We start from the raw sequence: 25,091 nt of genomic DNA on the forward strand, positions 1-25,091 counted from the left end.
GTTTACCAGCTCTGCAGCCACGGAGCCTCGTGGTTCCCATTGGCTCCGTTTCGCCATTTGCAGCCAAGGGGAGCCATGGGAAGCAACAGCCTGGCCCAGGCTTCTTACAGAGGCTCCCCTTGGCTGCAAACGGCAAACTGGAGCCAACAGGAGCTGCGAGGCTCCATGGCTGCAGGGCCAGTAAATAAACAAAAGCGAGAGGTCAGTTCGCAGGTTTCTCAGAGTGGAGCCACAGACCACTTTGAGAAACACTGGTGTAGAGTCTGTGGAGGAGAATGTACAATTTCCTAATGATGGTTGAAGAGTCTGGAGAACTTCCTGGTTCAGAAACTTTCCAGAGAAGAGCCTTTCTCTCATAAGCTTTATGTCCACTCATATCTATTTCTTTCTTTTCAGAATCTTCCCCAGAGAATACCTCCTTCAGCAGATTCACCTGTATTCCCTGGCAGACCTACAGCAGGTAAGCTTCTTCTGCTGATTGTACATTTCTTCTTCGAGTGGTTGCTCATGTCCATTCGAATTAGGTGTGCGCACCGCGTGCACCGCGTCTTCCGGAGCATTTTCCCTAGCGGTACCCGTAGCACCAGCAGGGCACCCCCTGGAGTGGTGCCGCCATGGCGGGACATAAGTACCCCTACCGGCGCTGCCCCACCTCAGTTCCTTCTTACCGCCCGTGACGGTCGTTGGAGCGTGTCTCTCTCTTACATCAGTTAATGGTTCCCGTTTCTCTTAGCATTGTAGATAGTTCTGAATAGTTCCCTTAATTAGATAGTTAGTGTCTCTTTGTTTTCCTTCTCCCCCTTCAGGGGTGAGGAATGCCAGGGCCACAAGGCTTTAAGGCGTGCGCTGTCTGCACAAAGGTCATGCCCAAAGGAGACCCTCACGACAGTTGTCTGAAGTGTCTGGGTGAGGGTCGTCTTACAGACGCCTGTAAGATCTGCAAGTCTTTTAAGCCGCACACTAAGAGGGGGAGAGACTCTCGTCTAAAACTTCTCCTCATGGAGGCTGCTTTACAACCGGCACCAGCTGGGCACTCTGCAGTGTGCAGTGCATCGGCGTCCACACGGGATGCTCCATCCTGAGGCCGGGCCTCGGTGTCGAGGGCCTGGCACCCATCTCACTCTCCGGCACCAAAGAGGTCAAGAATGTCTCGTGGTAGGTCTCCGAGCTGAGTATCTAAGTCGGGCCTACATCACGGTGCCGAGTCACCGGTGCACAAGTCCTCATCCTCCACGGTGCGGCGCAAGTGAGCAGGATGTTCGTCCAGTCCAGGGCAGTTACCCTCGCACCGCCCTTCCACGCCGGACACCTTTGAGGTGGTGCAAGACCTCATTAGTCTTACCACCTCCCCTCCATCATCAGTTAAGGCGGAAGGGTCAAGGTCGCCTACGCCGGAGGCCGTGCTGGCTCCGGCTTTGCCTCTGCACGGGCATGACCGGACAGCTCCAGCCACTTATGCAGCAGGACCGTCCCCTGTGGGACCAGTACCACTTGCCTCCTCATCAGTGCCGATCTCGACGCAGGCCGCCAGGCTTCACCCGGCACCCGAATGGGTCCAACTGTCCTCGGTGCTGGGACCTCTCCCAGACCCCATCTTGGCTGCACCAGTGCCATACCACTCTAGCCATGTGGCAACATCTACGGCACCGTCATCCTCGACGCCGGCATTGAGCAGCTTTCCAGGGGTGCCGTTCCAGTCATCGGCACCGGGCCCTTCAGCATCAGCTTCTTCAGCACCGATGCACTTGTTGGCACCATCGCAGGCACCGGCATTGATCTTGTGGACCTTGCCAATACCGCCATCAACGGCGATGTTGGCTTCTTCAGGGTTCGTCTCACAACCGGTACCAGCTTCGGCTCCGCAGCTTTGCTCCGTGTCGGCACTGCAACCACCTTTGGTACAGGGACCGGGCCTCCCGGTGCTGCAACTGGCTCCACCCCGGGCACCGGGGTTCAATCCTCCGGCACCTACTCCACCCCTGGCGTCGGTATCGGGGATCCCGGTACCGCAACAGGCACCATTAACGGCACCGGGACCAGTCTTCCCAGTGCCGGCACGCCCTCATCGGCGCACGCGGGCAAACCCGAGTCCATGGCCAGGTTTGCCCCTCCTTCAGTGATAGGACATTCTGCGCCTCCCTGGCCGGAGTCCGACTACTCATTGGATTCTGATGTGGCATCGTTCAGATTGGAGTCCTCGTGAGCTTCCTCAGCTCATAGATCCCGTTCCCGGCACCGATGTGATCATTCGTGGGTGCAGCAGGCTTGGCCGCCTTAACCGCAGGGGCCTTTCTGGACACGGTGGGCTTACCACCTGTGGCAGGGGCCTGTGCCCTCCTCTAGGTTGTCAGGAGCCTTGGGCCGTTGAGCACAACCATCAGCATCGCTGTCGCAACCCCTTTTTTCCTCCTAGAGGTTGCTTGCCTCGGATGCCACAAATGAGCCGCAGGCCTCGGTACCGGAGCCGCTTCCACAAGTGGTACCGCCTGTCCAACCAGCGCCTCAACCGGTTCCCACGCCGGGTCTGGCACCGATCCAGGAGTCATCGTTATCATCGTCTCCTGATGAAGCCTTGGCGGATCCCGCACCAGCACTGCCTACTATGGATGCCCAAGCGCATCAGGAGCTGCTTAGGCGTCTGGCCTCCAATCTGGGTGTCCCTGTGGAGCCAGTAGTGGAGGACACGGATCCCATAATTGACATCCTCTCAGAGGATGCGCCCACCCGTTTGGCTTTGGCACTTAATAAGACCGTGGCCACAATTACCAATGCCCTGTGGCAGACACCGGCGACCCTGACCCCTACCTTAAAAGGAGTCGAGAGGCGCTACTACGTTCCCCAGTCGGGGCACAAACACCTGTACTCCCAACCTGTCCCCAGGTCCTTGGTCGTTCAGGCTGCGGCCCAAAGGGAGAAGCTTCCCCAGCCAGGGCCGTCCCCAAAAGCTAGGGAGCCCAAGCGTCTTGATCTGATGGGTCGTAAGGTGTATGCCACCGGTGGGGTGCAACTCCGCATTGCTAATCAGCAAGAGATGCTGAGTCGTTATGCTTTTAATACCTGGCAGGCTGTGGATAAGTTTAAGGACAAGCTGCCTGCCGAGACTCGTCAGGAGTTTGCTGCCATGACCTCTGAGGGCAAAACCATCGCCCGCACAGCCCTCCAGGCTTCCCTGGACACTATCGACTCTGCAGCCCGCACCATGGCGTCAGGTGTGGTTATGTGCCGTGGTGCCTGGCTGCAGGTGTCTGGAATACCTCCTGATGTCCAGACTACTATTTAGGATCTGCCTTTCGATGGCAAGGCATTATTCTCGGAGCATACAGACTCGAGGCTTCATACGCTCAAGGACACGAAGTCTACTCTACGGTCCTTGGGGATCCACACGCCGGCTCCTCAGCATCGTCAGCTGCCCTACAGGCAACAGGGGAGACCGCAGTCCCAGGTCCCCCATGGGGATTATTGGAGACGCCGTCCTTGTGCTCCTTGTGGGGGTGTGAGGGCGGCTGAGAGCCCCTCGGCCTCAAGGGGTTGTTGACGTCGCCCGAGAGGGGACAACCCCCGTGGGATTGGTGAAGGTCTCTCCCAGCAGCACAAGCACCAATTTTGACGGGCTGCTAGAGAGTCGCGTACCAGCCTCCCACCCTGGCCCCGTTTGAGGCCAGGTTATCACAGTTTGCTCAGGCCTGGGCAGAAATCACGACCGACGCCTGGGTCCTAAGGATAGTCAGGAGTGGCTATACCATCCCTTTTCTGAGTTCGCCCCCTTCCAACCCGCCCATCCCATCCCTCTTTAGGGACACCTCTCACAAAGACACCCTCCGCCCGGAGGTGCGGGAGCTCCTCCAAAAGGGAGCTGTGGAGAGGGTCCCTTTCCATCTGGAGGGCAAGGGGTTTTACTCCTGATATTTCATTGTCCCAAAACCCAAGGGTGGGGTTCGTCCCATCTTAGATCTCAGGGACCTCAACAAGGCGGTCATGAAATCCAAGTTCAGAATGGTAACCCTGGCTTCTGTCTTTCCAGTTCTACGGTTAGGAGACTGGTACGCAACTCTCGATCTCAGGGACGCTTACTTCCATGTGGCAATAAGACCCAGCCACAGGAAGTTTCTCCGTTTTATTGTTTCCCGATGCCACTTTCAATTTACAGTGCTCCTATTTGGCCTTTCAACAGCACCCAGGGTCTTTACAAAATGCATGGCAGTTGTAGCAGCATTCCTCCACAAAAAAGGGGTACATGCATTCCCGTACTTGGACGACTGGCCAATTCGCAGTCGTTCCTATGAACAAGTCGAGGCCCATGTGTCCTTCACAAGGGCCCTCTTCGTAAGTCTGGGATTCATGCTTTATGAGGAAAAGTCATTGTTGACTCCCTCTCAGCACCTCGAATTCGTAGGTGCCCTGCTGGACACCAGGGTGGCGAGGGCACTTCTCCCCAGAACCAGGTTCCTGTCCATGGTGGAGCTGGTCTCCAAATTAACTTGGTTTCCTATCACGACCGCTCGGGTCTGCTCGAGGCTGCTGGGTCACATGGCAGCGTGTACGTATGTGGTACGCCATGCTTGAATGAGGCTCAGGCCTCTGCAGACCTGGTTGGCAAGGACATTCAATCAGTCCAGGGGTCTCTGGGACACGGTTCTCACAGTGCCTCCGGAGGTGATAGCCTCCTCATGGTGGTGGACTCAGGAGGTGGTGGTGTGCAGCGGGGTTCCCTTTACCAGACCTCCCCCCTCACTTACACTGGTCACAGATGCCTCGGACCTGGGTTGGGGAGCACACCTGGGGTGTCACAGGACCCAGGGTTTGTGGTCGCCTGCAGAGCGGGCTCTGCACATAAATGTCCAGGAGCTCAGGGCAGTCAAGAGAGCGTGCGAGACCTTCCTGTCGAAGCTCTCTCGCCATTCTATCCTGGTCCGCATGGACAACACGGCAGCTGTTTTTTACCTCAACAGGTGGGGGGAGCCCGGTCGCCTCCCCTCCGTCGCGAGGCTCTATGCCTCTGGGACCTGTGCGTAGAGCACGACATAGTTTTGCAGGCAGAGTACCTGTCAGGGTGCAAAAACCTGCTGGCCGATGCTCTGAGCCGGTCCTTCAGAGCCCACGAGTGGTCTCTCAAGGACTCGGTTCTTCGTCAGATCTTCCGCAGGTGGGGCTGTCCCCTATTAGACCTGTTTGCCTCAGCACGCAATACCAAGTGTCAGAGTTACTGCTCCCTGTTGGGGCTGGGGGAACACTCCTGGGGGGATGCCGTGACGGTAACATGGCCAGTGGGCATCCTCTATGCTTTCTCTCTGTTTCCCCTAATTCCCAGGGTTCTGACCAGGGTCAAGACCCTCAGGTTCACAGTCATCCTGATAGCCCCTCGGTGGCCCAGACAATTCTAGTTCCATATATTGGTAGACATGTTCAGCAAGGAGCCTATAATGCTCCCGCCAGCTTGGGATCTCCTGACCCAACCTTGGGACGGAGGGACCATGGTTCACCCGAATCTCAGCTCTCTCCACCTGACGGCCTGGTTTATCCGTGGCTGACCCAACCAGAAAGGGAATATGTGGACAACAACGACACACTTTCTCCACTGTTATAGCAGTTAGCTACACATCCCAGTTTCTTAGAGGTTTCTTATTTGTATAAAAATCATGGCCTACACATCCTGGAATCAAGAACAACTCTCTGCAATCCTTATACAAGGAAAACTCCTTCTTCCTGAATCAAGACAGGAGGGTTTGGCCCACACAAAATAAGGGCTGTTCTACACTGGAAACTTACATCAGCACAGCCACATCTCTCGGGACTGTGAAAAATGCACACTGGTAGTTGGGAGAGAGGTAGCTACGCTGAGCTAATCCCAATGTACACTGCAGTAGGAAGTCTTCCGTCAGCCTAACTACATCCCCTTAGGGAGGTGGGTTCGCTACAGCAATGGGAGAGCTCTCCTGTGGCTCTAGTGAGTGTCACACTGTTGCGCTACAAAAGTGCAGCTGCCTGTGCCACTGTAGCAATGTAGGTGGAGCATGGCCTAAGTTAGTCCTTAGGGTGTGTGGGTGTGTAACCAAAAGGAAGTATGTATTGCATCTTTAAACAGGTGGAATGGAAACCTTGGCAGATGCCCTGTTTATCTTGCTCCACTGAAAAATTGAGGTGTATTAGCAAGTTAGCAAATATCAGTAAGGATGGTGAGAAACTCCATAGTTAGCTCCAAGCCAGGGGTGGGCAAATACCAGCCCACAGGCCAGATCCGGTCCACCAGGGTTAGCTCCTGGTGGGGCCCTACCTGCACGACCATAGATACTGGCGAGCACAGTGGGAAGTGGCAGACTGGGACACCACTTCTTGCTGCTGCCATTGCCCAAGAACTGACCCTGGCAAACTGTTGCCATGTTATTGCCCCCACAGAGCAGGGCTAGCCTATCTAGTAGCTGTCTAGTTTGAATTGAAGCTGAAGGGAGCGTCTTCAGTTCACACCTGCTTAAAGTACATCTCCACCTTGTCTGCACTGGAGTGTTGGATATGTTAGACTTGAGCTGCATGTAAAATTTCGATTGGCATAGCTATTTTGCTTGCACTCCTGGTCATTGTAGCTATGCCAACCTCACCTCAGCAGTAGATGCAGGGACCCAGCTCCTCGCCTCCAGAAGGGGTGGGGCTGAGGGCAGAAAGGACAGGGCTGAGGCAGTCAGCCCTTAATGCTGCATGACCCCTCTCCCCCGCCCTCAGAGACATGTGGAGCATTGGGTGGCAGTCTGGTGCTGCCATTGCAATTCAAAGGGGCTCAGGCCTTAGCCACAGCCGCTGCTACTACTGTAGCCCCCCACCCCTTCTGGCGGTGGCCTGGATGTAGCTTGGTTGGCAAAAAATGCTTCCATCCACCTTCCATTGCTTAGGGAGATGGAGTCCTTACAACAAAAGAAAAATCCCTTCCATCTCTGGAGAATGCAGCTACATATGGGGAGATGCTGGGGTGGCTACACTGCTATAGCCCCTGTAGTGTAGTTAAGGACTTGTGAGTATCTGTCACCAAACACATCTGAAGGCAACACTTTTTCCCGAGCCCCACCAGCTAGTAGTTTGTTTATGTCCTACGGCAGGAGGGCTTTTCCTTATTACTTATCCCTGGTCTAACATATCTTTCTACCCTGTCACTGTGTCCACACTGGGCATTCTACTGATATAACCTCAGCAGCACAAAATCATACCCCTCACTGAAATGTAGAGATAACAGATTAGGCATTTTTGAAACTTCCCTCTCAGAGACTTTTTCAAAACCTGAATTCAGGGATAGATTTTGAGCATCACATAAAGTGCCAGAGGGGTTTTGAATTGAGGTTTTTCTCATTTTAACTTTGCATTTCTTACCTTTTCTTCTTCAGCATGGTCATCAGAATGTTTAGTTTTTGTTTTGGTATTTCACTCCATTGTGCTCACTTTGTCCAAAGGAAAGGAGAAATTGCTTGAACATATAGGAGTAATCCCCCAAGCAGCTTACCCTGTTAGTGTGATATATCATGTTTACATTGATTTAAGGCAGGAATTGTATTTTTGTTCAGCGTTTGTATAGCACTTAGCACAGTGGAGTGCTGCTCAGTGCCCAGGGCTACTTGGGTATGATACAAAAAATCCTGACATACGCAATAATAATTAAATTAATCAGACATATGACCTAAAATCAGTGGCTACCTTGGGTTACGGTAGCCATCAATAATTAACCAGATATGTCTCAATAATACAGTTCTTTATATCAGTCTATGCTGAGCAAGTTAAACAGCCTGGGACATATTGCCCATATTTCAGCCTGGGACACATGGGAGGACAAGAATTAGTTTTGCAATAAGCATTGAGGTGAAATGGGAGAATCCAAGTTTTGCGTGACAGCAAATACTTGGAGATCCAAAGCTAAAGCAAGGAGTTTGTGAGCTGGTGAAGTTGTGGGATTGGAGTCATTCAACATAAAACTGCTTTCATGGCTTTTCAGGATTTGCTGCTGTCTCTTCTTTCATAATCAAACCCTGAAATAACAAGCTGCTTAAATCAGAAGTGGCAGTCTCCCTGGTGGGCCAGTCTATTAGCCCCCTGTGCCTTGCAAGCTGCTTAATCAGTTCCTAATGTTGGTTGTAGAGATTTATAAACAATCAGCATCTTAGCAAAGTCCCTGTGGGCGTGGGGATGGGTAGGAGTCACAATGCATCCATTTATTTAGCAGTTCCTTCCAGCACACTTCTTTGGGTTTATTTGTATTTACAATCCCACTACCTCTCAGCTCCCCACGTTTATCATAGAGGCACTGTAATTCAATTCCTGTTTCTGCTGGGGTGCTTACATTGGATTTATCTTTTATTCTAGCTGTAACCTTTGTATCCGGTTGCCTATTTCTGTCAAAGTGCAGTCTTGACAGGAGGAGCTAATAGAGTTAGAATGGAGCTAACAGAGCAGCACTCGAACCCTTAGAGACGGTCTAGCCCCTGTTGGTCTACACTGCCATTGTTGCTGTCACCGGGCTACTAGTGTATTTTTTAAATTCCTGTATATTTTCCCTATTTTTTATTCCTCCCCTGCTAATTGTCTTACATTTAGGAGTTGCTTTAACCCTCCTCCGCCCTTCTGTCTCATGTAGAATGCAAGTTACTTAGCCCAACTGCCACTCTGTGTGTCCATCTTCCACCCACACAAATCAACACAACCCCACCCACCAAGCACAAATCAACACAACCACTCACATGACACCAGAGTCAGCACACATGTTAACCCCGAACACACAGTTCCTCATTCACCAATTGCAAAGATCAACACACATGTCCCAGGACACACACACACACACACCTATACAAATCCATCACACACAGTAACCCAAACTCCACCCTGGAGCCCAGAATGTCTGGTGAGTCAGTGTGAAATGAGGGAAACAGCGACAAGCCTGCCTGAGAGCTCTTCTTGTTTAAAGTATCACCAGGATTAATCCCCCCTGGGATTTGCTGTCCATTACTGACCAGCTTTTAAGTTCTCAGCCATTTGAGGTTTTTTGACACATGTGGCTTTACAAATGACACCCATGTGACAGCCCAGGCTTCTGCTATTAGTAATTAGTTAATGGTCCGGGGGCCTTCACTGCTGGGGTGATGGGGTAGGGAGGGGAGGGCTTAGCCAAAGAAGACAAACAGCAAAGTAATATGTTTTGGAAAGCTGCCAAGAGCCTAATGGGACAGTGCCATGGTAGCAATTTGCTGATTCACAGACACACAGCACTAATGTGAGCAACCTGGCAGGCCTGCCCGTCAACCAGAGAAAGCAGGTGCTGTTCTTTATTCAGAGAAGGATTTTTTTTAAATCAAAGTTTTCACAGAAAAACAGTGCCTCAGTTAACTATGCCCAGACTTACAGCCAGCTTAGCCCAGCTATGGGAGCTTGGACAGCATGTATTCTTAGCCTCTCCCCAACCCTGGTATCTTCTTCATTGTTCGCACAGGCATTCATAGGCAAGACAACCAATTAAGAGCATTTAGATTTAACAAGCAGAAAAACAAAGTGTGACAGCTCACCTCTTCTGCCCCATTGGCTTTGGTAGTGTTCCACACTAGCCATCACTGGCTTCATAAGCCCCTGAGAGCAATCTCTATTAAAACATCACTAAATCTCCGTTAGCTACTTCAGCCAGGGCTATTCCAGCCAATTAAAGACTGAGACAAGGGGAAATGCTGATAGTAAGTGGCAAATATTGACCTGAAATGTGGTGGTGGTGATTTTTAGCAGATATAGGTCTTATGACAGTTGATGCAGTTCTCACTACTTACACTTAGTGCTGGTTTCTATATTACCTGCAACCATTTGGGAAAAAGACCAAAGATGTCATTACAAACAGCTCAGTGAAATTTCTGCTCAAAGCACAATGGGCCCAGGAAGTAAAGACGGTGTCCAGTTAAATTAAAGAAAGCTGTATTTAGTAACCACACGGCTAATTGATGAGTATTCAGAAGTAGTTTCTCCTGTGGGAAGAATATCTTTTATGGAGGGGTTTCTTTCATCTTCCTCTGAAACATCTGGTAACAGCCACTGTTTGAAATAGGATACTGGACTAGGTGAACAACTGGTCTGGTCTGGTATGGCAACTCCTAAGTTGTTGTTGAAATGTTTTATAAATGCGATAACTAAAAATGTGAAAAAATGTAATTGAAGCCTTTGTCACCTGATCTAAGCTCCAGTGTCTTGTGATGACAGAGCTAGAAGCACTTTTGAGGAGCAATACAAATGCTTTCAGGGCCAGTTCACTTTTCTAACAATCTCAAATATTTTGCCAAAAATGCCAGTTTTTCTGTCATGTCCGTCTCTCTTCCTAAATGCAGTATGGTTTCCAGGATCAGAGGAAATGGTGAACTATAATTATTTATTTCCTCACAGTTTGTGTTCATTCAGAATTTCAACATGTTCCATCTGGCCATTTTAATCTAGTGCAGTTATTGAGAAATGGGATGTGGTTGGTGCTTAGTGATTTTAAAAACCTAGGAGAGACAATCTCCTTTTCCACTTAATGTATTAACTGTAAAACAAATTTTTTTTATAAGATTTGCAATCCATAAACCACAGATTTTTTCTGCCCTACCTCTATTGGTGAGGGGTACAAGGAGATATAATCCTTGTTGATGTAGCCATGCTGGCAAAAACATTTAGTAGATGTGCAGTTGCACTAGGGAACTTGAGCTTTTGCTGGTATAGTGTATGACTATGTGCTTATGGCTTTTTCTGATACTGCACAATAGGACCAGTGGTAACTTTACAAGTAAAGGGATACAAACAGGGCTTCAAACACACACACACACAAACAAAACAAGAACTCTCCTAACTTCATAAAATAGTTTTTCTTTACATGTGTCACTTCCTCAGCATAAGCAGTGCTAGGGATGCTCTCAATATCATCTCTGGCATTGTCATTCTTAAGTGGCGCAGTTGTCTCCAAGCCCCTTTAATTGCACCACATTATTATATGTGGTACCTGTCTGTATGGCATGTGTGCGTATGTACAGCACATAAACAGACACACACATAGACAAGTGCATGACCACAGAAATGAAATGATCTGCTGTCAGCTCACCCTCCAGAACAGTCACCTTGCCTCACTAGTGATTAAGTCTCTCAGGGTATGTCTACACTACAAAGTTAATTCGAACTAACAGCCGTTAGTTCGAATTAACTTTCATAGGCGCTACACTAGCAAACCTCTAGTTCGAATTTAATTCGAACTAGCGGAGCGCTTAATTCGAATTAGGTAAACCTCATTCTACGAGGACTAACGCCTACTTCGAATTAAGTAGTTCGAATTAAGGGCTCTGTAGCCACTTAATTCGAACTAGTGGGAGGCTAGCCCTTCCCAGCTTGCCCTGGTGGCCACTCTGAGCACAACCAGAGAAACTCGTCTGCCCCCCTCCCGGCCCCAGAGCCCTTAAAGGGGCATGGTCTGGCTACGGTGCCCGTGCCAGGTGCAAGCCTGCCAGCACCCAGCCAGCAGACCCTGCACCTGGCACGGCACGAGCCAGCCACCCGCTGCCACCCAGCCCTCCGCCTCTTCCCAGGACCAGGTTGGTGGCTCCCAGGAGCCTGCCCGGGGCCGCAAGAGGCGGGCGCCCGCCTGGTCTAGTGCGGAGATCGTGGACCTCATCCAGGTTTGGGGGGAGGCCTCCAACATCCATGACCTCCACACTAGGCACAGGAAAGTGGCCGTCTAGGGCAGGATAGCTGCCAGCCTGGCCACCAAAGGCCACATGCTAACCCAGGAACAGGTTTGCATGAAAATCAAGGTGATCCAGTGAGATCCCCGACCCTGAGCCCTGAGCTAAGAACATAAGAACGGCCGTACTGGGTCAGACCAAAGGTTCATCTAGCCCAGTAGCCTGTCTGCTGACAGCAGCCCACACTAGGTACCCTGGAGGGGATGGACCGAAGACAATGACCAAGCTATTTGTCTCATGCCATCCATCTCCAGCCTTCACAAACAGAAGCCAGGGACACCATTTCTACCCCTTGGCTAATACCACTCCATGGACCCAACCTCCATGACTTTATCTAACTTCTCTTTACTCTGTTATAGTTCTAGCCTTCACAGCCTCCTGCGGCAAGGAGTTCCACAGGTTGACTATTTGCTTTGTGAAGAAGAACTTTCTGTTATTAGTTTGAAGCCTGCTACCCATTCATTTCATTAGATGTCCTCTAGTCCTCTAGTGACAGCTACTGTATTATCAACCTAAATCATACGTTTTTGCTTCCTTTGTTGGCAATATTTTATTTCTACAAGCTGCTGAAGGCAGCTGTTATCATGGGTTCAGTTCAGCCATGTTACAGAGTAGGGACACGGCTCCCAAAGACATGCATGACACCTCTTTGTTTTCTCAATTTATTTGTATTATAGAAGCACCTAATGTGGGCTAATTTCCAGGCTCCTTGCATAAGGCACTGTCCAGTGCACCTATGGAAAGCCAAACCACGTACGAACTAGTTACAGTTTCAATATGTAAGGTGGGCGAAAGCAGGGGATATTGACACAGAATAAAACTGATGTTGGGGAGCAAGTGACAAGGGTGACACAACAGAGTTAGTGACAGAGTTGGGAATTGCATCTCCCTCTCCTGAATCCCAGCCCAGTGTCTTAGCCACAAGATCCTCTTTCCTCCTTTTTCCCTGTTCTACTACATCTAATACTTCCCAGCCAGGGTATAGTTTCCCCTACCTTGCATATTTGGCTATAATACATAATCTGACCAAGGCTCAATATGCAGTAGATTGTGTTGATTCGAGTGGTGTGAGGGAAACATCCAGGGGAGTAGGCAGGAATTGATTTAGATGTGGGGAATAGAAACCCTGTTAAATCATTGGAGGCTCTGTGAGTTTCCTTCTTGAGGCTTACCTCTTTCATGAGTCCGGCAGACACTAATCCACAGTATTGAAAGGGCTTTTCCACCATTCCATTGTATAACTAAGGATGATGCTTGAGGTTAAAATGTTTGACACCACTTCTGGTTTCCCAGTGCTTCTTGTCCTTTTTGTGTCTGCCTCTTCCACTGAATAAGCCCCTCAGAGCAAAAACTGTCTCTGTTGGTGTATTGTACAGCAACAGGTGTATTCTTGGCCTTGATAAATAATCATAAATATTGTTTCAAAGGGATGAAGGGCTGTGACAAGGCTGCCGAAGTTTGAATCTGTAATTCTAGATGTGCTAGGGATTACATACCGCTTCCCCATCCTTTCTCTGCCTCCCTTGTGTCAACACGGAAATCCAATGGAGGGAGCAGTGGAGTAGATTATCCCAAGCTCCAGAAGAGATTTATGAAGCGAACCAGTGTTTCCAAAGTGAGTGCCTCCTCATAAATGTTATCTTCAGGGAAATATGCCAGCTCCTGCAGAGTTAATGTTACTGCGTTGGCTTATAAAACAGCTTTATCAGTCTGTGATGATAATGATTAACAAGCTGATTTACAAGGGTGGGGTCACAGGCATTTGGCAAATTTAGACTGTCTGGCAGCAGCAGCGATACCAAGTCTCTGAGTTTTTACTATGTTCTCACCTCTTTAGAAATACTTAACCCTGGAGTGCTCAGTTTTGCAGTCACACTTCTGAGAGTGTCAGACTTGGCTTCCCTTGCATGTTTTATTGGGTCAGGAAGCTAAACATCTAGTGCTACAAGTATGCCATAGTGACAGTAGCCCACACTTGGAAAGCTATGTAGGTGTTGCTGTGCTCAGTGTTGTAGTGCCTTACTGATTTAGGAACCTAAATGGCTAGTGCCTAAATCCCTTTTAAAATGGGATTTTGGCTCCTAAATTAGTGAGGCATTACAACGCCAAGCAGAGCGACATCTACATAGCTTTTAAAAATCTGGGCCAGTATGTGTTGAAAAAAGACACTACGGCTATGTCTAGATTACATATGTCTAGGTTTTGAGAGACAAACTGTTCAGCTTTGTAAGTTTTGTCTGCTTTCTTCATGGAGTTTTGTGGTTGCCGCTTGCAAGCTTTGTCCACTTCTTGTTTCCAATGGTTCACACTTGTATGAGTACCTGTCTGCTGAATAAAGTGATCTGAGTGGGAGGGTAACTCAGACTCCATCTTGGCCATTTGATCCTTGGGCTCTCTGTTGAGGTTGCTAATGGAAGGATGCCAGGTGCATTGTCTGTTCGTACTGGAAAGTGTGTTCAGGAGGAACTGAACTGAGGCTACCAACAGCTCATCAGACAGTCAGACTTTTAGCCATTGGCAACTTGGGCTGGGTTTAAACCAGTGATCTAGAGGCGAAGTGCCCCGCTACGTTTCAGGTAAGCCATTTAGTCTCTTAGTTAATTTTTAATATTAGAAAATGTATTGCAACACGGTGTTTCTGCTTTTGGGGGGGGGGTTGGATTGTGCAACTTTCATTCACATGGGCAAGCATTTACTCACACAAGCAGCCAGTTTGATTTCAGTGAGACTAGGAGGTGAGTAATTCCACATCAGTGTCTGCAAAGGGCTCTTGAGTTGCGTTTCTCTGTTTAAATTAAGAATCTGAATTACAACAGACTAACAGTCTGTAGCCAAAGGGCATTCCATGAAATTGGGCAGGACAATAGTTATTAAATATATTTGTTTAAAAGGACAAGACAAGAAAACAAAAAACAATCTAATTTGTGCCATAGAAGCACAGTCATCAAGGGCTGCGGTTTTACTGACAAACAGCAAAGCTTTGAACAAGTGCATGTTGCCATTCATGTTCACGTTAATTTGATGTCCAAATGGATTTCAGATTGAACAATACCCCTTGCTCCGCTTTGTCTTCAGTATCCTCCTGGTTTTATAAAACTTAGACTGCAGAGGAGAAGAGAGAAGTGCTTGAGTTGCATATTTTCATAATACCTTGACTTTGCTCAAGTGGTTTATGTGTTTAAAAGTCACCGAGGACAATTTGTTTGTCCATTCTGAGATGGGAAACAAGTGCCATGTGCTTGGCACAAAAAGCAGCACAAATTTTGCAAATTAGAGCTTGTCCGTGTAGAATGTTAGTACACAGCAAATCAAGGTGTAACTCTGCAGGTGCTCATGTGATGTCCAGTGACATCCCATTACTCTTCTAATTGCTGAGGAGGATGCTGTACTGTGCTGGGACCAATTTTCGGATAGCTATGAAAAACTGGCTCTGTCTCCAAAATCATTTTGGGATTGACTATCTGAGGCACTTTGATGGAACTGCAGCATGCCAGAACCCAACATTTCATGACTGGGAGGACTCTCCTCACCAGAAATAAATCTTTACACTCATGATGTAAAGTGCAACAGGGAAATAGTTTTTAAACATTCCTCCAGCACATTTCTTAACGTTCTGCAGAATTTGAGTTAAAAGACAGACTTTCCCTTCACGTGCAGTCTGTGATCCCCACTCCAGGTGAAGTAGACCTTATACCCCAGCAATGGCTGTCATTTGGTTAAAATTATTTGGGAGATTTTAAACCCTTTTCCATTATGTTCTGATATTGTTATACAGCCCTATAAGGCACTGATCTCAGCTAAGTGCTACCTTAAAGCAAATAATTATTATTATGAGGAATGTGATGATTTGAAACATCAGGTTCTCCTGCTCCAGTAAGTGGCATGTGGCTTTAAGGTTTACTAATATATTTTAGCAAGATTTTCTGTCTCTTCTGAAATCAGGAGGCCCCATTTCTTTTTCTAAACATAGAAACCAAAAATTACCAGCCATGGCCACATTACTGTAATGGAATAAATGAGCCCATGGCAAGTACTCTGTGCAACATGAGGAATCCCTTCCGCTGCCTGCCACCCTTCTGGTAAGGTTCGTATACCACACCCATCACTGTGGTGTCTGCGTGCCTTTCAGTAGGGTACAATTTGCTATTTTAAAGAGCTTGATTATTCAGTTAGATGGATTAATGATGCATTTGGGAACATGTGCCCTCCCTCACACCTTCTTTTTCACGTCGCTATTGTGCTTTTCCTTGCAGTGGGTGTAATTGGTGTAGGTTGGTCATAGCAGAGTGGAAGGGGCGGGCTGAAATAGGTAGATTATGTGCACTTTTTCCCAATCCCATAGTGGTTCCAGCATGTGAACAGAATCTTGCAAATTCCCTGTGCATCACAAGTAATAAACAGCTGCACTCGAGCCGTACTTGTGAGAGACCAAGTGAGGCTCTTGCTCTCTCGTCTCTTTTTTAACATAATTGTACGTTTGGCTCAGTCTGCAAGAAGGTGTCCCAGCTCATTGTTGCCATCTCCTACCTTACTGTGGCCAAGCAGGAAGAGCTCACGCTCACACTCACCAGTGCACTGACCCAGAGACCAGACACACTCTGGAGAACAGGACGTTCCATTTGCCTGGCCAGCTGCATGGCTGGCCCCGAGGAGCTCATAGACTCATCGACTTTAAGGTCAGAAGGGACCATTATGATCATCTAGTCTGACCCCCTGCACAGTGCAGGCCACAGAATCTCACCCACCCCTCCTAGAATAATCCTCTCACCTATATCTCAGATATTGAAGTCTTCAAATGATGGTTTAAAGACCCCAAGATGCAGAGAATCCTCCAGCTGTGATCTGTACCCCATGCTACAGAGGAAGGCGAAAAACCTCCAGGGCCTCTTCCAATCTACCCTGGAGGAAAATTCCTTCCCGACCCCAAATATGGCGATCAGCTAAACCCTGAGCATGTGGGCAAGACTCACCAACCAGACACCCAGAAAAGAGTTCTCTATAGTAACTCCTATCATCCCTCCATTGACCTATTTACCCTGATAGTGAAAGGTCACTTAATTGTTACCTCATCAAACCATCCCCTTCATAAACCCATCTAGCTTAATCTTGAAGCCAGATAGGTTTTTTGCCCCCACTACTTCCCTTGGAAGGCTGTGTCAGAACGTCACTCCTCTGATGGTTAGAAACCTTCATCTAATTTCGAGTCTAAACTTCCCAATAGCCAACTTAAATCCATTTGTTCTTGTGTCCACCTTGGTATTGAGCTTAAATAATTCCTCTCCCTCCCTGGCATTTATCCCTCTAATATATTTAAAGAGAGCAATCATATCTCCCCTCCGCCTTCTTTTGTTTAAGGTAAACAAGCCAAGTTCCTTGAGTCTCCTTTCATAAGACAGGTTTTCCATTCCTTGGATCATCCTAGTGGCCCTTCTTTGTACCTGTTCCAGTTTGAATTCATCCTTCTTAAAAATGGGAGACCAGAACTGCACACAGTATTCCAAATGGGGTCTCACCAATGCCTTATATAACGGCACTAACACTTCCTTATCTCTACTGTAAATACCTTGCCTAATGCATCCCAAAACCGTATTAGCCTTTTTCACGGCCATGTCACATTGGTGGTTCATAGTCATCCTGTGATCAACCAGGACTCCGATGTCCTTCTCCTCTTCCGTTACTTCCAACTGATGTGTCCCCAGCTTATAACTAAAATTCTTGTTATTAATCCCTAAATACATAACCTTACACTTCTCACTACTAAATTTCATCCTATTACTAGAACTCAAATTTACAAGATCATCCAGATCTTCCTGTATGATATCCCGATCTTTTTCTGAATTGGTAATACCTCCCAACTTTGTGTCATCCGCAAACTTTATTAGCGCACTCCCACTTTTAGTACCAAGGTCAGTATTAAAAAGATTAAATAATAATGGTCCCAGAACTGATCCCTGAGGAACTCTCTCCAGCCTGACAGTTCACCTTTCAGTATGAGTTGCTGTAGTCTCCCCTTTAACCAGTTCTTTATCCACCTCTGTTTTCATATTGATCCCCATCTTTTCCAATTTAAACAATAATTCCCCATGTGGTACTGTATCAAATGCCTTACTGATATCGAAGTAGATTAGATCCACTGCATTTCCTTTATCTAAAAAATCTGTTACTTTCTCAAAAAAGGAGATCAGTTTGGTTTGGCACGATCTACCTTTTGTAAAACCATGTTAAAATTTGTCCCAATTGCCATTAACCTCAATGTCCCTAACTACTTTCTCCTTCAAATTTTTTTCCAAGACTTTGCATACTACAGATGTCAAACTAACAGGCCTGTAGTTACCCGGGTCACTTTTTTTCCCTTTCTTAAAAATAGAAACTATATTATCTCTCCACTCAAATGGTACAACCCCTGGCTACGTCTGCATTGGCAAGATTTTGCACAAATACTCTTTAACGCAAAAGTTTTTGCATTAGAGTATTTGAGTAAGAGAGCGTCTACACTGGCATGTTCCTTTGTGCAAAAGATGTGCTTTTGCGCAAGAGCATCCGTGCCAGTGTAGACACTCTCTTGCGCAAGAAAGCTCCAATGGCCATTTTAAACATCAGGCTTTCTTGCGCAAGAAATTCATGTTGCCTGTCTACACTGGCCTCTTGCGCAAGAACAGTTGCACAAGGGGGCTTATCCCTGAGCGGGAGCGTCAGAGTATTTGCGCAAGAAGCCCTGACTTTATACATTAGAACGTCAGTGTTCTTGTGCCAGTACTCGCGGCCAGTGTAGACACAGCCCCTGAGTTTAGAGATTAAGTAAAAAATATTGCTAATGGACTTGCAGTTTCATGGGCCAGTTCCTTTAATATTGCAGCTGTTTCTATTCAAGGCTGGAGATGTGCTCTGTGCACTTGGATGGCTGCGCTCAGGAGGTGGGGGGCACTGGTTTTATCTGTTGTACAGATGTAGCAAGTAGTGCCCCTCTCCATGCCCCCCAAGGCTTTTCTCTTCCAGAGTAGGGTGGCCTGGAGTCTCCAGGAATTAAAGATTGAGCTTTAATTAAAGATTGTCATGTGAGGAAACCTCCAGGAGTAGGTCCAACCAAAGCATGTAACTCCATTCCAAAACCTTCCAGGCTCTGACACTTGGGCAGGTATCTCCTCCTCATTGAGCACTGGTGTAGTTAAAAACCACTCGAACCCTTCTTGGCACTGTGGCAAGTGTCCTACAGGGCCAGCACCAAGATGCATCCCTCCCAGGGAACCAGACTTGTGGTCTTGTAGGTAACGAGCATGAAACCAATAGACCGTCAGACCCACTTCGTCAGATGCATGTAGTGGAAATTTCCAGAGGTAGGTATAAATATGCAGGCCAGGATCAGGCTGGAGATGACCAGGTGGATCCAATCAAGGAAGATGAGGCCCACTTCTAGTAGCTGATCTGGAGGTGTGAATTCCAACGTAATATATGCCATCATGTGCCAACAATGCCCCACTGCTATATACATCGGCCAAACTGGAGAGTCCCTACGTAAAAGAATCAATGGACACAGATCTGATATTAGGAATGGCAACATACAAAAACCTGTAGGGGAACACTGCAGTCCTCCTGGACACACAATTGCGGATCTAAAGGTAGCCATCCTGCAGCAAAAAAACTTCAGGACCAGACTTCAAAGAGAAACTGCTGAGCTACAGTTCATCTTCAAGTTTGACACAATCAACTCTGGATTAAACAAAGACTGTGAATGGCTTGCTAACTACAAAAGCAGCTTCTGCTCTCTTGGTATTCACACCTCCAGATCAGCTACTAGAAGTGGGCCTCATCCTCCTTGATTGGATCCACCTCGTCATCTCCAGCCTGATCCTGGCCTGCATATTTATCCCTGCCTCTGGAAATTTCCACTACATGCATCTGACGAAGTGGGTCTTTGCCCACGAAAGCTTATGCTCCTACACTTCAGTTAGTCTATAAAGTGCCACAGGACTCCTCGCCGCTTTAGTAAAGTAAGGGTTAACATGAGGCATGTGCTGTCAGGACCTGCAATATTATCCACACCTTCCTGTTTGAAAAATGACTACAAGCTATTGCCTTTGCTGAAGCTTTGTACGTGCATTTTATGTGTCAGTGTTGGAAGAGCCTTTCCTTTGGGGCTTTCTGCCACTCCTGGGGTGTGTCTAGACTACTGAGTTTTGTTGACAAAAGTGGACTTTTGTCGACAAAACTATACCTGCGTCTACACTACCGCTGAGTTCTGTCGACGCTGGTAAACCTCATTTTACGAGGCATAACACCTTCTGTTGACAGAGTTCTGTCAACAGAAGGTGTTATTGCCTGTAGGGTTGCATCTAGACTACAGGGTTTTGTTGACAAAGCAGCTTGCTTTGTCGACAAAACTGAATGTGTCTAGACGCTCTATGGCGACAGACGTTTTGTCGACAGTATCTGTCGACAAAACTTCGGTCGACAAAACCCTGTAGTCTAGACGTACCCCTGGAGAGTTAACGCTTCCAGGTGCAGAAATTGAAGCATTTCCATGGGCATGAAGAGGGTGGGAAGGGGAGGAAGCAGGGAGTGAATGAATTCCTGAGAAGTGTTCTTCAAATGACAAAGGCAACACTCGGACCTTGCTTTCTCCTCAGAGATTATTTGCGTTCAGAGGCAGACCTGATTTCTTTTTGTTTTAATAATTAAACAATAATCCTTCAACTATACACAGTTATTCCCGCCCCCATTTAGTCAGTCCCCTTAATCTTTTGGTTCTAATGATGCTTTTATGGCCAAGCAACTGGTGAGTCAGGGCACCTCCGCTGCTCAGTGCCCAACTTGAGAGGCCTGACTTTCTGCCGTGCTCAGCGCCCAACTAGCAAATCAGGGCCCATTAAGGCGATTCATGTTGGGACCCAAAAAAACACGAGACATCCTGAAATCACAAGCAGTCTTTGAAACTCTGGGCAAAACTATGGGAGGTTGATGCATCTGGGGTTGGGGGAGGCAGGCCTCCAGCCCCACCTACAGTGCCACCCTCTCTGCTGAGTCCTCCCCTCCCATAGGGAGGGGAAGTGATGCAAAGGGGCATGTGTACATGCCTCAGCCTCCCCGGCCCCTGGAACACTGGGGGATGGAGGAAACCGTGCCACGCAGCTCCCAGAGCAGTGGGGGAAGGGAGGAGGCTGCATCACGTGGCTCCTGGAGCACTGGGGGAGGGAGGAGACCACGCCACGCCGCTCCTGGAACACCGGGGGAGGGAGGAGGCTGCACAGTTCCAGCCTCCCTGGCCAGGATTACAGGGAAGATGGGTGCTGGTGGCACCAACATGCCACCAGAGTGACTACAGCAGACATTCTGGGGTGGAGTGTGGGCGTGGCCATGCTTGGCAGTTTGGGAAGGCTACCAGACACCTATGGCCAAATTGTTTAAGCAACACTGCTGCTGTTTCTCATCCATCTTTCTTGGATGTTGGTCAACTTCCACGCCCCTTCCTGGCTTAATTTGGACTTTTGATCCTCATTTACTCTTGAATTTCAAAGCAAAAGCTCTTACTTTATTTCTAACTCTCCCATATTAACATGTTGCTTCTTGGGTTGGGATCTGCTCTAAGGTTAGCAATGTCAGCATCTTAAACCAAGACTTCGTGCTCTGTTACATGCCATGACCTTTCGGAATTGTTTATGTTCCAGCATACGGGCTCTTCCGATGCTAGGATGCAATAGGAACATCATTTTCCCCTTTAACATGAGCGGATGTCCTATCTGTAATGCTAGCAATAACATTGCTGCTTCCTGTTCTCACAGATGTTCTCACAGTGCCGAACTTTGGCAAGGAAAGGACACTTCCACTCAGTGGCATCCATTAAGTTCCTTTCCTGCTTGCATTCTCCCAGCTATGGCAGTGTCAGTTGGGTGATGGGATAGAATGGACCTTTAGAAATAACATTAGATGCACACGTAGATGAAGAATGCTACTGGAATTTGTATTTATATGCTTTGATTTGAGCTATAGCTTGGTCACAATGGCTTTGCACTAACCTGATATTTCAAGTGAAACTCAACAGGTATGAAATTGTGTAATTTAAAACCAATGGGCAAAATGTATTTAATTTCTATATGAGCCAAATCTGGCAAGGTAGGCATGTGTTCAGATATGATCCTTTATTTGAAAGCTGGGAAGGGTAGAAGCATCTTGCGCATAATCCTTTGAAGAACTATTGTTACTATCCTTTTAACTGTAGGTCAGCATCTAATCCTATGACGCATTTCTACCAGTAATCCAGCAGGCTGTCATTCGCACCATGGGAAGAGAAGGGAGGAAAGTATGATATGGGGGCCCTATGCTTTGTTCATTAATTCCTTACCCTAGCAGAATTTCTTCAGATTAATGAAATTTTATCTGAAAAAGTGTTTGCCTGAATAGCACCCTTCTTGAGACATGGTCATTGAGTCAGAAATGTAGAGGCGTGCTGTGGCTAGATGCTTAATCTGCATTACATAGGTTTTTCACACTGGTATGTGAGTGCAAATCACTTCTGATTGCCTATACTATTGTCTGATAGTAGACTGATGTGGGACTTTTTGATTTGAGAGCTAGACACTTATGGGGAAACTGCAGTTTTCTTTGAATAATTTATTTTAGAATTCATCTGGTTGTAGAAAAAAATAAACACAATATTAAAATGGTTACATATCAAAAAGTCACCTCTGGTAGAAGTAGAAACCTCCATTTTTTCAGAAGAAAAAAATAGATTTGAGTGCAGAGTTGTTGTTTTTTTTAATTGAGTGAAGATAGGATAATAAAATAGCATTGGCATTTGGGCCAAACAATCTGAATAAAAAATAGCAGTGAAGGAAAAGCATTTAGGGTAGTTTTCTGAGCTGGCACAGATCTTTTTGCATTTGTATTTATATAAAAGAATGAATCTCTTTTCTTAAGCCTGTCTAGAGTGGCATAATGCACACTGTAAGGTTTGATTTCTAAAGGCACTATTCATTGTGCATGACTGGGTCTGTGTGACTGCTAATGCACACTAAAAGTTCTCCATTGGGTTTCAATGTGATACCATTTCAAACAGCACTGCATTAAAGCGCTCTAGGATAGAGGTGGGGAACCTCAGGCCCGGGAACCAGATATAGTCCCTGGCTTCCCTGGATCTAGCCCCCACTTGTCATCATTGTCAATTCAGCTCAGCACTAGTTGGACCATTAATATTACTTTTACCATACTTATGGTTTTCATGTAGCTATGACTGAGAGTTACCCTCAGATTATTTCAGCTGGCTGAGAGTAGTTCCTTGCCTATGTTAGTGCAAATGAGATAAACCTTTCAGTGTTTCAAGGAATCCTGTTCCTTTATAGGTTTGTTAATGTCATCGTTTGTCTTCTTCCAGGTAATTGAAGGAAAGTTGGCTCCTTTCTTGGGGAAGGTAATAAAGTTTGCTACCTCTCATGTCTACAGCTGCAGCCTTTGTAGCCAAAAGGGCTTCATCTGCGAGATTTGTAACAATGGAGAGATCCTTTACCCCTTTGAGGATATTTCAACAAGCAGGTACAGTGTGCTTCCTTCCATGTGTTTTACCTGCATGTCTTATCCTCTCCAATTCCAGATCACCTGGCTTTCCATTTCAGCAGTTCCTGGGGGTGGCCCTCAATAAAGGACATCTGCCCTGGCTTGTGTTCTGGAGAGACCATCCTTGAGCATGCATGGAGATAGATGGAGAATGGCCACTTTATCATTTATCTGGTTTAAAAGAGCTTAAGTCCCATTTTATACACCAGGGCTATGTCTGCACTGGCGGGTTCTTGCGTAAGAATGGCTGTTCTTCCGCAGAGCATCCACACTGCCTGCTTGCTCTTGCGCAAGAAGATTTACAGTAAAGCATGGTAAGAGAGGGGTTCTCGCACAAGAGCTACGCTCTTATCTAACAAGTGTAAGCTCTCGTGCGCAAGAGGGCAGTGTGGACGCGTGGCAGGGGTTTCTTGTGCAAGAAAGCCATATGGCTAAAATGGCCATCAGAGCTTTCTTGCGCAAGAGAGCACCCACACTGCCATGGATGCTCTTGCACAAAAGCACATAGCTGTGTGGATGTGTTCTTGCCAAGAGTTGTTGCATAAGAACCCTTGCACAAAATGTTCTTGCGCAAGAACCCACCAGTGTAGACAGAGCCCACCACTGACACTCAAAAGGGTAGAGATGTGCAGCAGCTGCATTCAATGAAAGTAACTGAAATCTTGCTTTACTGTGCACATCTGAGTTTGCACAGGGCCCTACAAATCCAGAGGTCAGCTGAGGACGACTTTGTATGTCTTTCCTGCCTCTAATTTCACTGGACCTATGATAGAACGTGCCCATGAGTTATTAGGTAATAATCACCTCTTCTGAGTTATGGCTGTTCCTTACTGTGAAGTGAGGCTGTAACTGATACTCTGCTGTCCGTGTGTGTATGTGTAGATTTATGTTGACATTCATATGCACACAGACACACTGACACATACACAGCCACCACTAAATGTAGCTGCCTCTCAGTGAGAATATAACAGTTGTTTAACAATGCTGGGAGTCTGGGAACAGGAAGTAAGGAATGATGGTGTATCCAGTTGAAATCACATGAAAAATATAACAAGATGCAATGTAGTAACCCAAGCTAGAATTTGAACAGGACCCTGGAGATAGGATCCTACTTTTTTCAGAAAATTTCCTGGGTTAAGAACAGCCACAAGAGAAAAGGACATTAATTTTTTATCCAATGATGAAACTGAAACCTCCAGCAGCACAATCTGCCTTTTTCTATTACACTTTTATCTTAATTTATTCTCTTGTTGCATTAATACAATTAAAGCAAATTAGAGACGCCTACTCTGGTGGTGATCAAGACTAGCTTCTTAAAAATTTGGTGTTGAGAATCGGATTCTCCTTATTGACAAAGGTCTCGGTGTCAGGAGTGGCCAATGCCAGCCTGTTGGGGATTTTAGGCTGACATGGCTTTCAAAGGAGTATTTGCACATTCTTTCTCTGAATTCACATTCCAAGAAGTGTGGAGACAAAGTGCTGGATATAAATTAAACAAGGTGTGCAGTTTTGTTTTATAAATGGTGTCCAAAAGAAAATAAAATGTACCCGAAGGCAGAAGTGGGAAAGACTTGGATGAAATGGCATAAAAAGTCTGTACTAGACAATTAAAGATATCCACAAAGCCTGATGAGAACAGAAAAATAAGTAGTGAACTAGTCAGCTAGTGAAGCTTAATTGAAGTTTGTGAGTGTGCGTGATTTACCTATTAATTTTTTGATTGATCACCAAAGCCGCAGGGTATATAGTATCCACAGCTCTTGCTTGTAGCATTTAAAGTCTTTCTGAAAGATGCAGAATTTCTCAAATGACCAGTGAAAGTGGAGTGAAACTGCT

The 25,091-nt window shown here is 47.0% G+C and overlaps 1 protein-coding gene across 12 annotated transcripts in view; it reads left to right on the forward strand.

Moving 5' to 3' along the window:
• Window positions 1–25,091, forward strand: part of PLEKHM3 (pleckstrin homology domain containing M3) — a 148,865-nt gene that overhangs the window by 74,910 nt on the left and 48,864 nt on the right. For 11 of the 12 annotated variants that reach the window (XR_012905414.1, XM_075934373.1, XM_075934374.1 and 8 more), the window contains 2 exons: window positions 397–460; window positions 23,077–23,234. Coding sequence is in view for 11 of the 12 variants with exons in the window: in XM_075934373.1 (XP_075790488.1) it covers window positions 397–460; window positions 23,077–23,234 (222 nt within the window). In the remaining variant the exon portion in view is untranslated. The remainder of the gene's footprint in view (window positions 1–396; window positions 461–23,076; window positions 23,235–25,091) is intronic. The other variant, XM_075934377.1, reaches the window with a different exon arrangement.

Source organism: Pelodiscus sinensis, chromosome 7 (assembly GCF_049634645.1).
Source record: "Pelodiscus sinensis isolate JC-2024 chromosome 7, ASM4963464v1, whole genome shotgun sequence".
In the NCBI taxonomy this organism is placed as follows: Eukaryota; Metazoa; Chordata; order Testudines; family Trionychidae; genus Pelodiscus; species Pelodiscus sinensis.